The sequence below is a fragment of the Liolophura sinensis genome, chromosome 6 (genome assembly GCF_032854445.1).
Source record: "Liolophura sinensis isolate JHLJ2023 chromosome 6, CUHK_Ljap_v2, whole genome shotgun sequence".
NCBI lineage: Eukaryota > Metazoa > Mollusca > Polyplacophora > Chitonida > Chitonidae > Liolophura > Liolophura sinensis.
In genome coordinates this window covers 59,650,300-59,667,959 of record NC_088300.1, presented here as the reverse complement: position 1 = coordinate 59,667,959, position 17,660 = coordinate 59,650,300, and the positions used below count along the sequence as shown (strand labels likewise).

Genomic DNA, 17,660 nt, shown 5'->3' with positions numbered 1-17,660 from the left:
CAACTAATTAAGCCACTAATTACAGTATAGTGTCTATAATATATCCTTGTCATTTGAAACAGTTATAATAGATGTCCAAATCATCGGATATTTAAAGCCTCAAGATTGATTCCATACTGGTGAACTACATTCTGGACAAAGCCGACAACTCTGTCCTAACGTTTTGCCCCATGGCTGAGCTAAGGTAATATTTCACGCTAGTGTCACCTGAGACATAGTGTATTTATTGAAACCTGAAGACATCAAAAAAGCTATCATCAATTCATTTGAGTCATAAAAAGATCCTGTGATTGCTCATTCATGATATGTGTATCACATTAACTAAAAATACAGCATAACAGATTTCCCAGGAATTCTAAATTTAACCCACACGTAAAATTAACACAGCTGTAAACAAGACTATCAGGTCTATCGGTTATAGGATACTTATTATGTGCGCAGATTGTTGGCTTCTCTTGTCTGCTTTGATTAGTCTGAATGTAAGTTTCGCATTACGCCTATGCTCCATGACACCGTACACCAACTTAATAACTTATCAGTCGTTATTCAAGCCTCCCTTGTCAAACTGTATGAAATGTTGTTCACGTGTGTGGTATTTCCCACTTGTCAGACTTCATGAAATGTTGTTCACGTGTGTGATATTTGACACTTGTCAGAATATGTGTCATATTGTTCACCTGTGTGCTATTTGCCGCTTTTCAGACTATATGAAATGGTGTTCACATGTGTGATGTTTGCCGCTGGTCAGACAACGTGAAATATTGTTCACCTGTGTGATGTGATATATGCCTCTTGTCAAACTATATGAAATGTTGTTCACGTGTGTGATATTTGTCGCTTGTCAGAATATGTTACATAATGTTCACCTGTGTGATATTTGCCGCTTGTCAGGCAACATGAAATGTTGTTCACCTGTGTGATGTGATATATGCCGCTTGTCGACCTATATGAAATGTTGTTCACGTGTGTGATATTTGCCGCTTGTCAGATTATATGAAATGTTCTTCACGTGTGCATAGCCGCTTGTCACACTATATTAAATGTCGTTTATTTTCATATATTTAATTTCTGCAGGTCACGCTGAATAAAGCTTTAATCTATGTCTGATATTTCTCACGCCCAGAGCCGTTTTACTGGACACGCGAAACCGTGAAGATAAATTTGTTTCATTTGCCTCCCTTTTTTCTCTTTAGTTCAGGAAAACATTTGTGGTTTCCTGAAGACAGAATCCGGAAGACGGAACCTGGAGGAAGGATTGTGTGACTCTCGTAACATGCTGTCATTTCAGCCATCCCATGCAAGGTTGATTCCCGATGTTAGCTTCTATAATATACACCGGGCAGTACAGATAGCATATTGGTCTGAGCCCTTCAAATTATGGAATTGTAGGATGTTGAGTTTCTACATTTCATTCAAAGCATTTCGTGAAACGAACACTGAGAGAATCTTTGTGCTTCCCGTTACTATGACAACTGTTTCGTAAATAAGTCAGTTTAATGCGCACTTAACTTAATGCGTCATAAAAAAAATATCTAGCTTTTCATGCATTGAATGGTCATTTTTTTCCACAATTTTGATTAGCAAAACACAATGCTAGTTTGTCAAGGAACGTTAAGTCTATAGATATACATGTCTGCGATATTGGTTCCAACTTCAACAAAGAAGCGAAGCTGTCAGTTATCATTAAAGTTAACAAAAATATATAACTGGTGTCAAAAATCAATCTACCAACCACACAAACAAACACGCCCAGGATTCAAGCGCTAAAATATATTAATTCAGCCAGTGAGCTATCCCAGAGGAAATCCTATTCAGGTTTCATAGATACATCGTCAAGGACTGCATGATGGGATACCAAATTGTCCGTGCCACTATTGAGTATATAATACATATCCTGTAATTAATATCTGTTTTTGATAAATCAGTGACTACAGTGATTCTGTTCAGGTTCAACAAACGGTTTGTTTCCTATGAAACAACACTTATAATTGAGTCACTTTCATAAAAGACATTTTTGGCCCACATATTTAATCTTTTTAAAATATCAGAATCTCAGTGCTAAAACTTTGCCGAAATTTTACTTATACAACATAGAATTAGGAGTTCAAATCTATTGTCTATTTCGTGAATATATTTAAGTTTGATTTGGATTACAATTTTTTGCTAAATCCCGAAATCTGTGGAACGCCCAGGTATAGTCCGGTACAGAAATATTTAAGTATTGGGCGAGATCGCTCAACATTTCCCACCTACACAAACCGATTCCAAGTTGTGTAAAAACACATTATTCTCCGCCATTACGTTGCAGTGCTGGCTAATTACTTCTTTGCTTTACGAGCAGAGCTACACAAAAAATGTGACGTACTGCAGAAAAGAACAATCGAGTACACAGTTTGAACCGACATGTTTTAGGCGGACAATGTTCCAGTTAGGTTTATTTACCAAAAAAAAATGATTAACCACAAACTATTTCTAAACATATAGAAATGTTAGAAATGCCTTCCCACCTGTAAGCAATAACTATTCCCTGGTATCACGGCATAATGATCAACTGCACACATCCACAATTACATATTTTATTCTTTATTCTTTTAAGGCACATGCTGACGGGACAGGAAGCATATACTTCTTACAAAGCACAAATGATGATTTATTTATATATTTGGGACACCCTTGGACATTCACGACCATCTGCAGATTGCTGGCAGACCTTCCCACATACAACTGGGAGGAAGCAAGCATGAGCAGGACTTTCGGTTATGGGTTTGAACATGACTGAGAGGTAATGTTTTGTGGGCTCTCTTGTACGCATATGTAAGCACGAATGATACTGTGGTAATAATGTGCATACGGATGGACATCAGTCATGAATAATGTTTGGAGGTAACATGTGAGTGGCCATGACTCGGGACACGACTAGACTCATAAATTATTGATTGAACGCGTGAAACTTACTCATGATGATGGCACATGTGGACATCAGGCATGAGCAATGGTTTGGTGACAGGAGTGGGCACGATTTATGATAGTACGTGTGGACATTGATGGTGATATGGACATAAGGTATAAACAATGTTTTGACGCTATAAATACCAGGGCTTATGATAGGGATAAACTGTGGATATGGAAGATGGTTATCTGATGGTTTACCACATCAGCGACTAGAAGAATAAGCCATGTTTTAATAGATAAGCCATAAGAAATGATTTCGTAAGGCCTTTGAGTGAGTGAGTGAGTGAGTGAGTGCTTGGGGTTTAACGTCGTACTCAACAATTTTTCAGTCACATGACAACGAAGGAATCCTTAGAGTGTATGTAATGTGCCTCCTTGTCGCAGGGCGGATTTCCACCGCTCTTTTATCTAGTGCTACTTCACTGAGACAACTTACCGAAGGCAAGTAAGCAGCCCCGCCCCAGCCATTACACTGATAAGGGTCAACCAGTCGATGCCCTATCCCGTTCATGCTGAATGCCCAGCGAGGCAGGCCTTTGAAATATGAATAAAAGAAGAGCAATACATCTTTGCCTTCTCTTAGTTTCTAATATGACTCATTGATAAATACGCTAAAAATAAAGTAATAGTCATGATTTGGACGTTTCTTTTTGGTCCTGGATATAAACAGAATGTTGATAAAGTCCTCAGAACTGAAGCATTTCTAGCAACAGCATGAACACCTGTTTGCCATGTTGGCCTTCAACTCTTCTCCATGGTCTCAGGCAATTACAAGCAACAGCATGAACACCTATTTGCGATGTTGCCTTCAACTCTTCTGCACGTCTCAGGCTTTACAAGCAACAACATGAACACCTATTTGCGATGTTGCCTTCAACTCTTCTCCACGTCTCAGGCATTACAAGCAACAACATGAACACATATATGAAATGCTGCGTGTTGAAAACGTCTTCAGGACTGAGGCATTACTAGCAACAGCATCAACCTAGCTGTGATGTTGTTTGTCGAACACGTCTCCAGGACCAACTCATTATTAGCAAAGCGACGAAAACCTTTTTGTTATATTGCCTCTTGAACACGTCTCCAGGGACCAATGCATTATTAGCAACAGCATTAACACTTATCTAAGTTGTTGCCTTCAACTTGTGTCCACGTCTCAGGCATTACCAGCAACAACATGAACACCTACCTGTGAGGTTGCTTCCTGAATACGTCCTCCGGACTGAGGTAATATTAGCAAACAGTATGAACACCTATTTGAGACGTTGCCAGTGGTTTAGTAATCCTTGTGAATATCAAATCCTGGTCATTAGTCTGAGTCATTTATCGGTCATTTCTCTATAGTTCAAAAAGGATTTGGGCAGAATTGTTCGGGGAATGATGAGCGATGTTCCCGTCGTTCGTTGTACCTGTTTTCCACAGGGAGTCGGTCTAATGAGCCTGACGGAGCGTATTTTCCATTTGATATGTGTTCAATTTAAGCGCTGATGAGTAGACAGTCTACAATGGAGTTAATTTATTGCCTTTCCGATGATGTTTCGTAGGGTTTCCTTCCAAAAATTCAGCGCTTTAACCGTCTGTGCTTCTTGTATGCATGCTGTTCACTGATTCGATTCATGAGCGGTGAAATTCACACACCTAATCCTGCGTCATTCCATCAACCTGCCGTCAGGTCAAGCGAGACATGCCCGGGAATCTTCACTGAGCCGTCAACCGTTTGCGCAACGGCCAGTAAGCCAGTATGTGCGCATGATGCCTTTACCCTGATGAGGAAAACAACATGAAATGTAGTACAGTAAGTACAATAAAAAGTTAGATGAACTATCACCATTAATCCACTTATCTGCTTCATCGATCGTCAGTAAAGAAGTTCAATCCGCCCATTAAGGCTAATGCTCATTCCATGCCAAATGCACCAACAGTTTTATGGTGATAGCGCAACGCTGTGTTGGGTATCCTGTTTTTGCTTGATAAACGAATACCACTTTTGATCAAAGTGGTATTCTGAATAAAGATTCCACACTAATGCATTGGTAGTATGTACTGAAAAAAAAACACATCATAACCTAAATCTGACGCAAAGGATTTATCTAACCAACTGAATTAGACTAGGAAATCTTATAAATCAGGACGGTCTCCGATAGTCGGGCATACCAGGAAGACAACTAGGGCTACAGAATGACGAGCGCAGTTCTAAATGCGCGAAGATTCACGACAGTTATTTCCTACCGCGTTGTTCACTAAACACATGAACCATATCACAAGCCACCATTAATCAGTAGTATATACTAGTGTAAATTGCTACTTTTACCAAAAGTAGCTTTCCCTCAACACACATTCACCAGCCACCAAAACCCCTACCCCCCACCTCCGCTTTTCGCCCCCAGGGAGACTTCCTCAAAAAAATATAATTAAGAAAACTACCCCATTTTGGCCCCGAGGATGATGAGATCAATAGATCATAGAAAAGAGCCTTTCGTCAATCATCTTGTGATGCTTTGCTTCTCGAAGGGTCAAGGAATCACAGTTTGCTCCGAACGTTTATGTGAGAACCAATATTCCTCCTGGCACAAAGATATGTACTATTCGAGACTGATAGCATTCACTCATTGGCTACTGCTGCTTTTGAATTGGATTGAATTTAACAAAAAGTCTCGCTTGAATGGAAAATGTTCCACAAAACAAAACCTTTGGTCTTTTTGTTTAGCCAGCGGATTAAACATTAAAATTACCCAGCTTAGTTGCTAGATTACAATTTTTGTAGCAATACCACAATATTCCTCCTGAGTACGTCTCTTGTAAATAATCCACAATGCTTCAGTGAAAAAACCGTGTTTAATATGCGTATATTTGTCTATATTTTTTTATATTTTATGCGTTTTAGAAATTCCTAGACCGTCTGCTTCTGCAGTCAGACTTTTTGATTATGTTTTGAACATGTTTGGCATTCTGACCTGAAAAAGAGGGATTACTCGTACAGCTTGAAAAATGTTAATGCACAATGGGAAAATTGTGTTTTGTTTTGTTTTTTTTTATTTTTTTTGTTTTTTTTTTGCATTTACGTTATAAATACAAAATAATCTCCTCGACTAAAGTCGATCAGTTGCAGTTAAATATCATACTTAGGAGAGATCTTTAGGCTTTGGGGAACGTGCGTCAAAATGCGTTCACGGCATGAGAGATGTTATGGTTGGCCCACTAAAGTCCAACCAAAAGACATTTATTGTGGGCAGTGACAAAGCTATTTAAAAATAGAACACTATTTACGTTATGGCAAACATAAATAGTATCAAGACACAAGAGTATAACTGCAAGACGGTCATCAGTGCTACGAATGCGGATGGGGTCTAATATTAATGCAAATCCCCTCTGATGTCAAAAAGTGCTAAGGACGATGAAAATGTCTTCACCGACGATCATACTGAGTTATTACCGAGTGGTAATAATGATGGGAATCTCCAGGGCTTCAGATGCTAATAGTGAGGCAAATCCCTTCAAATGCTATGGCAAGCTAAGAATGACGCAAATCCCTTCAGATGCTATGGCATGCAAATAATTACGAGAGGGCCTCCGTGGCTCAGTTGGTTAGCGCGCTAGCGCAGCGTAATGACCCAGGAGTCTCTCACCCAATGCGGTCGCTGTGAGTTCAAATCCAACTCATGCTGGCTTCCTCTCCGGCCGCACGTGGGAAGGTCTGACAGCAACCTGCGGATGGTCGTGGGATTCCACCGGGCTCTGCCCGGTTTCCTCACACCATAATGCTGGCCGCCGTCGTATAAGTGAAATATTCTTGAGTACGGCGTAAAACACCAATCAAATAAATAAATAAATAATAATTACGAAAATCTCCTCAGATTGCTATGGCATGCTAATAATGATGAAAATCCTCTCAAGAGTGTTTCAGATGATGAAACACTAATAATGGTGGATATCCAATCGGTAGTGGTTCAGATTAAAGGCGGGCCAATAATGATGAAAAGTTCCTTACTAGCGCACCCGTGCTTTAGATGCGAAGGAGTGCTGACGGAGATGCGAATCCCCTGAAAAATACTAGAAATCCCCGTACCATTGCCTCTGATGCTAAATCGTGCTTGCCAGAGCTTCATATGGCACTGTGCGCAGATGATCATGGAGATGTAAAAAAGAGTGGTCACCTTAGGCCTACGTGTAATTTACAAGGAACTGAATACATCAACAGTTTATCTACAATGGTTTGTCGTAACATATCAGGATCATTGTGACAGTATGGTATCAGTATGCATCATTAGACTTGTGCTAAGCCACCAGAAAGTTGTATCAAATACAAATTGTTTTACTTTGACGCCGATATACCGTTGATTCAATTGATTTTTTTTTTTTGTTTTTTTTTTTTGGATTGTTGTTTTACGCCGTACTCAAGAATATTTCACTTATGCGATGGCGGCCAGCCCACGGTGGTGGGTGGAAACCGGGCAGATCCCGGGGAAACCCACGGCCACCCGCAGGTTGCTGACAGACCTTCCTAGGGACGGCCGGAGAGGTAGACTGCATAAGCTGGTCTTGAACTCACAGCGACCGCATTGATGAGAGGCTTCTGGGTCACTACGCTGCGCTAGCGCGCTAACCGACTGAGCCACGGAGTGATTCAGTTGATCCATATACGGTATGTAATAGCAATAACTGCACATTCCGTATGTCTGACCACTGTGTCACACAATTTAGACACCGTATTTCAACAGAATATTTCTCAGAGCGTACAGTTACGGGGGTTTTGTTTGTTTTGTTTCTTTTTGGGGGGGGGGGGTATTTTAGTTTGTGTCATTTTCAAGAACATTTCACTTAAATGACGGCGACCAGCAATAAGGAGAGAGGAAACCGGACAGAGGCAGGTCACTGGCAGACCTTACCACACATGACCGGAGAGGAAGCCAGCATGAGCTGGCCTTGAACTTGCAGCAACCGCATTGGTGAAAGCCTCCTAGGTCGTTGTACTCTAGTAGCAAGTTAATCACTCGGCCTCGTAGACCCCCGAAGGTACAGTTACTTATCGCACAGATCCTACTGAGAACACTTACCTTTATATTTACATCCCCTCTTAATACACACTGATATCCACCCACACTATCCAACAACGTCTTCGTTGCTTCACTTATATGAATCTGCTGAGCTATGTCAAAGAGAATGTTTTATAACGTATGTAAAATTCATTCAGAACTTTAAGCAGTATTACAACAAGTGATCATGAGAACAGAAGAAACTGTTCCCTGGAAATCCCGTAATCCTTCCATTATTAAAATGAATGGAGATACAAATAAACAACTTAGGTTAGTCTTATTCACGGGTAAATCATTATTTCATCACAAGAACACCTCGGGTGGATCACTTTCACCTATGGCAAAGATATAGTCGTAAATATTGCATGATATAGCACAAATATTCGTTCATAATTATGAGATCCACCATTGCCATTAGGCATCAGAGATCTACCTTTGAAAAATGATGTTCCCGCTGAATTTTGATTTATACATTCATCACACATTTCTCCTGGAGAAATTAGTTAATGATTTGGTCAAAAATGTCTGTGTTTTTGTTTCACGCAGTTCATTAAATTGTTTAAGTCGCCTTTTTATTTTATTTTATTTTTCTCTTTTTATTATTATCCAGTTTGAAGTGTTTCTCGAAAAACAAAAATAGCCAAACACAAGTGTGGTATACCGATTCACATATCCATTTCTCATTTACCGTCAGTCAAAATTTCAAGCTTATTTTTGGGCTTTCGAAATAATGCTCACTTCATCAATGGTTATCTCCACACCAACATTTCCAAATTTCCACCAATTTTGACTTAAATCAGAAACTACTTTGTGGAATCGGCCTATGTTGCTTATCCAAAACACTTAAGAAGTTTCCTTACACTGGGCTATGTTTTTTTCTCGTTTTTCAGCCATACGCACTTGCTTTTTGTTTCTACCTACTTACCGACACCTGAGGATTCCATTCTGGAGGCCGTGTTCACAGTATCACCAAACAAACAGTATCTAGGCATCTTCACCCCAACAACCCCCAGCCACACACGGACCTGCAAGAGACGATTGAGATGAAAGGCTCATTAACAGAGAGACGACGGGTGGCACTGCCCTGGAGGTCCGATAAATGGCATGTATAGGTGCTGAGGATTGGTTTGATTAACATTTCGTTTGTCAATTAAGATATCGTTTGCTCTTCAGGGTAGATGGGGAAAAATACCGGCATATTCCAGCAAACTAAATGTATTAAATTGGATACATTTCCGGGTGTCTACCTCCAAACAGCGCAAACACATCCATTAGACAGTCAGGCAACGTACCAATAATGCATGTAGATATGACATGGTCAACAAGTTAATCCGGATGGAGTACAATGTATTTATATATGATACCCTTCTTTGTTTTATATTTGGTTATTCAAGTACCTAGCTTATTCTGTTTACAATATTTACAGCAGTGCAAACATACTTTTCGAGAAGTTGATTTCCATGAAAATAAAATTTGATGAATACAAATGGTACAAATGCAAACGGCTTATCGGGGAGCACATCTATATGCACAAATGGGTAGATTGAGAGTTAATCAGTCGATTTTTGTTATATTCTCAGATCTAGTTCCATTCCAAAATTATGGAAGCGGATGTGAGAATGAGAAATATAAATTTTCATTATGACGTCAATTAGGTTCCGTGTTTTTTTGTTTTTTTTTTGATCAGCTTGTGGAGATCTTTTTAGAGAGAAAAAATTAGTTTAAACCACAGTTTTTTTAGGTTCTAGCAGTCAGTCAGAAATTAAATAGCCTGCTTTGGTAACGTTAACGGTGACAGCTGTAAAAACAACGCTGCGTGTGTGGAGAAGAGGAGCCCGAATTGGGGCGCTAAACTTGTCCTGCGTTCCCAATATATTCATCGTTAAAGTCATCTCCGAGTACTTCCGATCATTGACGTTAATATGCATAAAACAATGGGGTGATTAGGAAATAAGAAATATACCTCAAATTTTTTTTCTCATACTTTTGACATATCTTTCTTGTAATTATCTAGAAGCAAGAGTTTTTCATAACATTTGCAGTAATTCAATTTTATGGGTGTTTTACGCCGCACTCACGAATACTTCAGTTGCACGACATCGGCCACCATTAAGGTGAAAGGAAACGTGGCAGTGTCTGGAAGAAAATCTGGACCATTCGCAGGTTGCTGAAAGACCGTCCCAAGTATGGATATATTAAATACCAAAAGCTATATCACATCAAAAGACAATAAAGGAGAAATTAACTACAGCTTATCTAAGGAAACGAAACGTAAGCAAGCCAGGTGACAATAGTGAGCGTAATAATGTAACAATTTTATCGCGAGATCTGCAATATCTGTCGAGTTCGCGACGGATATCATCAAAAGTTACGCAATCATGGCGAGTGTCAGTAGGTAGTATAAGCAGGTAGTAATTAAATCACAAGATCTCCAGACAACAAACGACGAGTTCACCATTGTTACAACCCATAGGAACAGAACGTAATCATATAGGGTGACAATACTACAGGCCTAAGCGCATTACAAAATATTGATTAAATCACATGCAAGATCAACAGACTAATAAACCAGAAATCCACCACAGCTCACCTGAATGAATGCCTATCCTAATCCTTAACTTTTGCTGTGGCAGGTGAGGTATAGTAAAGTGTTGCACAGACTGTACAATGTCTAGCGACATGGAGCAGATCTCGATCACGTGACGTTCTCCGTTTCTCTCCGGTAGTCCGCTGACCACCATGTAAGCGTCCCCGATTGTCTCTACTTTGTACACGTCATACTGGTCAATCCAAGAGTCAAACAGACTGAAGTAAAACACAAAGACAATAACTAAACAACAACATTCCTGATTATGAAAAGACGGTGACTGATTAATTGTCAGAAAATTCTTACATTCAAATTTTCCTGTGCCGAGATTTGATTGATGGAAAACAAAAATATTATTAATTGATCGCCCGATTTGAAATTAATTTTTCAATACCTGATCAGTGATCCGGAAGAATAAGATTGAAACCAGACTGATCCAGCGGAATGGCTTCATCCTGAATACGATTTGTTGATTGGATAAAATTTTGATCTAAACAATTGTTTCATTACTTTTCAAAGGATTTCTGCTTTTCTAAAGTCTGTTTAAACAGAGCCTGCGAATTATTTTGGCCGCCATATAGAGTCACTGTGACGATTTAATCAATTCTAACCAACAAAACATTATACGAACAATCAAAAGCTAGCAGCCATAAAGTATAACCTCACGTGATATCGGTAATCAGACATGATGGACTTAATTACTGGCCAAAAGTGGGTCAAATATCCTTATACATCCATATACATATGCACAAAAATCGAAGTACTAGATTTTGCTCTTACTGAGTTATCACATAACAGCAAATCTTAAATATGTATATTATTGAGACATATAACAGAATACTTTGGCTGCTTGGGCCCGTTTCACCAAACTTATGTAGCCGTCTAAGATCTGTCAGTAGGCTAAGGGTTATTAGGCGACTATCGTAAGACGCCTAAGAAAAAACTTGACTGGGTAGTTTCACAAACGTAAAACTGTCTAAAGCTTGGAAGGAATGCCGTAACCGGCTATGTGGGCGCCTGGAAGCAATCTGATTGGTAGATTTCCTGATGATTGTTTCTTCTTCATATTAGTTTCTAGTAAAGTCTGCCAAGGAAGGGATAAAATGCAAAAAAGAACAAAAACATTTTCATTTGCTGACAGAAGCTGATTTATTCTTATTTTTCTCCAATCAATAAATAAACCTTCAAGAAAGGCACTCATAACACTTGAAATGCCGAATTTGATTCCTTCGGGCGTGAATGAGGGTTTGGGGCTCTCTTTCTACATTTAAGACAAAAGAATTTAGTCCATAAGCAAAAAGTTTTTTTCTGAAACAGGTTAGACAAAATTGTTAGTCCAAATTAGCCGTCTAAGCCAACCCTTTAGGCTTTTTACGAAACGGGCTCCAAAATACATAAACATTCGGAACCAAACCGACAACACAAGGAAAGTGCTACAAGCCTGATAACAGGTTTGTATGAACACAAAATAATGAGGAATATGAAATTATATGAACAGCAGGCCTCGTCAATCTCGTAATAAGAGCTCTTAACCGCTGATTATACACACCGCCCGTGTAAATGTTTATTTTCATAGTAAAATCCTTCCTGAGTATGATAATACCGCAATCCCGACTGGAATGAGCTGCGGACAAGCTCTTCTAAACACACAGGAAGGAAAGCTATCGTATCCTCGTTGGTAAAAGGGAGCTGTGCATTACGCCATCGCTAAGAAGTGATGTGTGTTTGCAGTGCAAACAAAAACAGAGTTCTGAAAGCCACTTATAGACATGTTTGTCCATTTTCTAAGACACACGTCATATTATATAGATGTTATTAAGAGCACTGCCATGGAAACTGTGTTCTTAAGTGGAATCAGGGACGATCGTTAAATCGGAAAAATGGGAATTTTCCGAAAATCGAACGTCGAAATTTTTAAATTCTTGATGACGGACACAGACAAATAAACTTCCGACAAGGTCCTAATATATTAGTAGCCCCACGAAATTTCGACGACTGTGTGTCTTCTGTGACTGTTTAGTCTTCTAAACTCTTTACAAGAGATAAGCTAAACCCATTCAGCTCTTTATGGTATATTCATGATAGTATAGGCCATTTCTGTTTTCCATGCTGACAAAACATTCTTCAACTGTTCAGCCAGAAATTTCTGGCTCCAAATATTGATCTTTAATGCTTATGTGACAATTTGTGAATCTATACCTCGAAGAATACCGGCAGTCTAATAAAATAGGCGTTCCAGGTCAATAATTGCAAGGCCAATTTCCAAAACGATGTTCGACACAACTAACCACAGAACTGAAAAAGTTTATAAAGTACGATACTAAGGTGGAATCGGGCAAAGATAAGCAGTCAGTAGTTTTTTAGTGATGTTGGAAAGACACAAAGAATGTCTGGGCGACTGTGTGAAATCAGTAGTCAAATCGTGTACCATGATAGTATATAAGTTGTCGATAATCAGATATGTATCTCAACTGATTTATTTATTTGATTATTTGATTGGTGTTTTACGCCGTACTCAAGAATATTTCACTTATACGACGGCGGCCAGAATTGTGGTGGGAGGAAACCGGGCAGAGCCTGGGGGAAACCCACGACCATCCGCAGGTTGCTGGTAGACCTTCCCACGTGCGGCCGGAGGGGAAGCCAGCATGAGCTGGACTTGAACTCACAGCGACCGCATTGGTGAGAGACTCCTGGGCCATTACGCTGCGCTAGCGCGCTAACAGACTGAGCCACGGAGGCCCCATCTCAACCGAGCTTTCATTCCTACCGTTCATATATCCAACGTGCAGGAACTTTTCATTTGACAGCAACGGTCATGTGTATAATTTCGTATCCTTCAGCTACGTCATATGTGTCTGTTGAGCCTTTGTTTGTTTGATCACATCACTAAAGCGAGTTGCATATATATCAGTCTTTTGCGCTGAACTGATGGATCTTTTGCAGGATAAATTCGTTACATTTTCACTCAGTGGTAGGATATGGAAATATATGGCGCCAATAGCCTTCATATTGTGCGAGGCATCAGCCTCATTTGTTATTAACTAATAATGTCACAACTGAAACTATCACTCTTATCGCAAAGTCAGCTAGGGAGGAAATCGTTTTGATCTTTGAATAGGCCCAGAAAAGATGTACCATCTAGGGTCTGCGGTTTTCTATAAATCCAGGAAATGTGGATATATATTGTTTAAAGTTAGGAGATCATCAATGTGCGGTTTAGTGACTGAGAAAGATCTGCCTTGGAGAGGATTACTGTTTAATGGTTTCTGCATATTGTCGTATTCAGACGAGAAAAGGTGTAGGTCAAGGGAGGGAGGGACAATTTATGATACTAATGATTATAACAGGGTGAGCTAACTTTAGGCAATACGGTTTCCTCTATCCATAAAACTAACCGGCTGTATATTAATAAAATACTCTTGAATGCAGACTTAAACACCAATCAATCAACCAGATTAAAAACTAAATTAAATGTCCAGAATTTCATGATGTTTGCTGGTAAACAAAGTACTTATATAAACAAATTTAATTACTTTCTGAGACTAGAAACTCACAATGGCTTAAGAACCGACACTTACATATTGGTTTTGTGACGCCTATGCACTGTTGGTAAGTGTGTGTCACTAAGGTGTGGCGTGCTTTCGTTAACTACTCTTTTTCATGATTTATACAATTGTGTCGAACCAATTACGTCCAGGACCATTATTGTTCTTTTGCATCTCCACACGGCTTCAGTCATTTATGAGCATGGGGTAATTAGTCATTGAAACAGACAGAGGACCAATGTCTGACGCCTAGCCTTTGCTGAAACCAGACAAGGTACATTACTGACTGACAAGAATACATTCAAAACATCTTTTTATGGCAGACGTCAACTAGGGTCTGACTGAATATTTTAACGGCAGAAAATGACAAAAAACCCTGGAGGGATAAATGAGGAGGAAGACAACGCTGACTAGACGGAAAATCATCAAAACATTAATGTACTATGGGACAAAGGATGGTCAGTGTGAGTAAATTTGACAATCTGTATCCGGTTAGACATTATAGACTCTACCACATAAACAAGCTATCCATTGTAGAAACCACCACCCACTTACACCCTAATTTTTTCTTCAATCCCACTTATTTTAAATAGAAACATTTCAAAACTACACAAGAGGAGATCAAAGGCAGGAAGGTCACACAAATCTAGTTACTGTCACGGCAAAATTAATGAATGATTACAAATTGTGATGCCTTCCTCCATATTAGCACATCAGAGTAAATATATCCGCAGATTAAACATTCTAATATCATCAATACGTCTTGTTTACCGATGAAAGCATTCATCATAGCCAAAGGCCGTTGACTCACAAATCTTTTTCTATGTACAGCGTAAGATCCTTGAGTTTGAGATCATAGGACCTGTGTCACAAAGCGGGCCCGTAACTACCATAGCAACCAGTAGCAACGGCGTCACCACGGTGGTAACCTGCACGTAATTACTAAAGCAACAAATAGTGAAGACGTGCCCGTAACTAGCACACTACTAGCTGTAGTGAAGACTTGGCGTCGCTATGATGGTAACGTACATGTAGCTGGCATAGCAACAAGTATATGCAAGACATGTGGACGTAGCCACCATAGTTACGAGTAGTGAAGACACGGCGTTGCCATGACAGAAGGTCTTGATGCAATGCTCACCTCACACGGGAATTTTCATTTCCCCACTGGTGTTGAAATCTTGGTGGCGATATGCGACTGTGTAGCTGGTCCTACATGAAATTTATGAGAAATTTCGTGCTTTCCACGAATGTGGCATAAATACTGTGCTCGGCCTTCGAGTGAACGTCTTTCGAGTCACACGTGGGCACGTTCATCAGTTACTCGTCGAATACTCTTCGGACACTCCGTTTTGCCTACTCATGAAACTAACCGCCGTCGTGTAAGTGAAATACTCTTTTGATGCGGCGTTGAACACCAATCTGGCAGTATATGCCCAAATGCCTGGCCTTACGCATCCAGATATATCACACAATAGTATAACAGCTCAACCAATCATAGTTCTACAGGCAGTGCGATTTGATTTTTGGTTTTTACATCAGCTAAATAGATCAATATATTAAGCTGACGTTGGTCGCTAATGACTGGAGCAAAAACGTACTGCGCAAATAATGATTTTGTATATAACGGTAGTTTGCCAGATGGGCATAATTGATGGTGAACCGTTTTGTACTAAAAACAACCCAGATGAGGAGTAATCAAACAATATGCAAATGTTTTAAGATAAAAAATCAACCTTTTTTACATGTGTCCAGATATAGGCTGTATGAAAACTCACTTAGTCGCAGTATATATGTACAAGCAGCGCAAGATCAACTTACTGTTTACGGTCAAGGTTATTAGTTGCAAAAGTAATTAAACCCAAAGGCACTTGTATCTACCTGTGCCTTTACTTTGTAAATCTGCAGAATTAAATCCATGTAAATTTCATTAAAGCTATGTGCATTCAGCTTATGGCACTGTTCAATTCACGGATGTTTTAAGATTTACCACATTCATTTGCGCTAAGCTGCAGCTCTGGATTTGTCGGCGAAGTTTAGACCGAAAATTGCTATTAAATGCAACATAGATATAGCGCAACATTGGCTCACATTGATATTCAAAGAAATGCTCGCCATTCTCAATAGAAACCCCACCCTAAATCATGAACCCAAAACTTTTAAAGGAAAAGACAACAACAGACCAAATGTATAAATGCATCCATAAAGTATCCCACATGAAAGTTTTAAAAGTAAGTAACTTTTTTTTCATATTTTAATATAATTCTAACCAATCAGGTACGCGTTTTTTTCTACAACCTGAGCGGGAGACTATTTCCGCTGGCGTTACCCCAGCTTTCGTCTGCATTTTAACAATATGAGCGTGGGGTACGAGTGACGCTCAATCGTGTCTCTCGTTTATCTAACATGGCCTCATTAAAATTCCAAATTAAAAATTAATTTATAGTTATCAACTCACGTCACAACAAAGTATTTGTCTTTGAAAGAACCCGCAGGATTAACTAATGAAAACATTTCATGTGATATTCTTTATAGTGTTTAATAATACTACATTGCTTTCGTGTTTTGAAGCTGCTTTTATCTTGCACACTAATGTGCTTGTGCCCCAAGTAATTGTTCTATTATCTATTATTGCTGGTAGATACCACCGGCTAACCGAGATAACGCAAACACATCTATGCTTACTTCCCTCCTAATGGCTAATAAACGCGTCGAAACAATGTCAAAAAAGATTTTTTTTAAATTCGAGTTATCCGACGCCCTCATGTTATCCCATTTACTAGCCCCCTCATGTTATCCCACTATAACTGACGCCCTCATGCTATCTCACTATAACTGACGCCCTAATCTTATCCCACTATAACTCACGCCCTCATGTTATTCCACTATAAATGACCCCTCATGTTATCCCATTATAATTTACCCCCTCATGTTATCCCACTATAACTGACGCCCTCATGTTATCCCACTATAACTGACGCCCTCATGTTATCCTACTATAACTGACGCCCTCATGTTATTCCACTATAACTGACCCTCATGTTATCCCATTATAATTTACCACCTCATGTTTTCACACTTTATCACAATTCACAAAAAATTCCAGGCTTCTGATTAGTCAATCTGTCTTTCATAAGTTACCACATTCGTCGACAAGACGAGGAATACAGCATCAAGCGTTAGTTATTTTTTTCTGTATGCCTGGGAGTCAGGGACGCGCGTGCAGGCCGATAGCAACGCTGGTTGACAATGTACGGGTGTTTCACTGAGAATGGTGTTTCAAAGATACAACGATGCCTGCGTCTAGGATTGTGTTTGTGTATCAAGTAAAGATGGTGTTTACAAAAACACTGGGATAAAATTCCATGTCTTGAAAAGCTATAAATGAATGAATGAAAGATTATGGTTTTACGTCACATCGGTAGTATTTCAGCCACATCGTGGCGAAGGGAAGTTATCAGAGCAGCCGTTGTGTAATTTGGATATCGCCCGTGGGCCAGAGCTCTATAGCTCCGGTAAAATCAAATGAGCGATGTTTAT

At 39.5% G+C, this 17,660-nt stretch overlaps 1 protein-coding gene across 1 annotated transcript in view; it reads right to left on the bottom strand.

Moving 5' to 3' along the window:
• Positions 1–4,630: 4,630 nt before the first annotated feature.
• The window catches only part of LOC135469191 (atrial natriuretic peptide receptor 1-like), a 29,631-nt gene continuing 16,601 nt past the window's right edge, over positions 4,631–17,660 (bottom strand). Inside the window, 5 exon segments of the mRNA XM_064747735.1 lie at positions 4,631–4,715; positions 8,007–8,098; positions 8,911–8,995; positions 8,997–9,010; positions 10,576–10,790. Of these exon segments, the coding sequence (XP_064603805.1) occupies positions 4,662–4,715; positions 8,007–8,098; positions 8,911–8,995; positions 8,997–9,010; positions 10,576–10,790 (460 nt within the window). The 3' untranslated portion in view covers positions 4,631–4,661.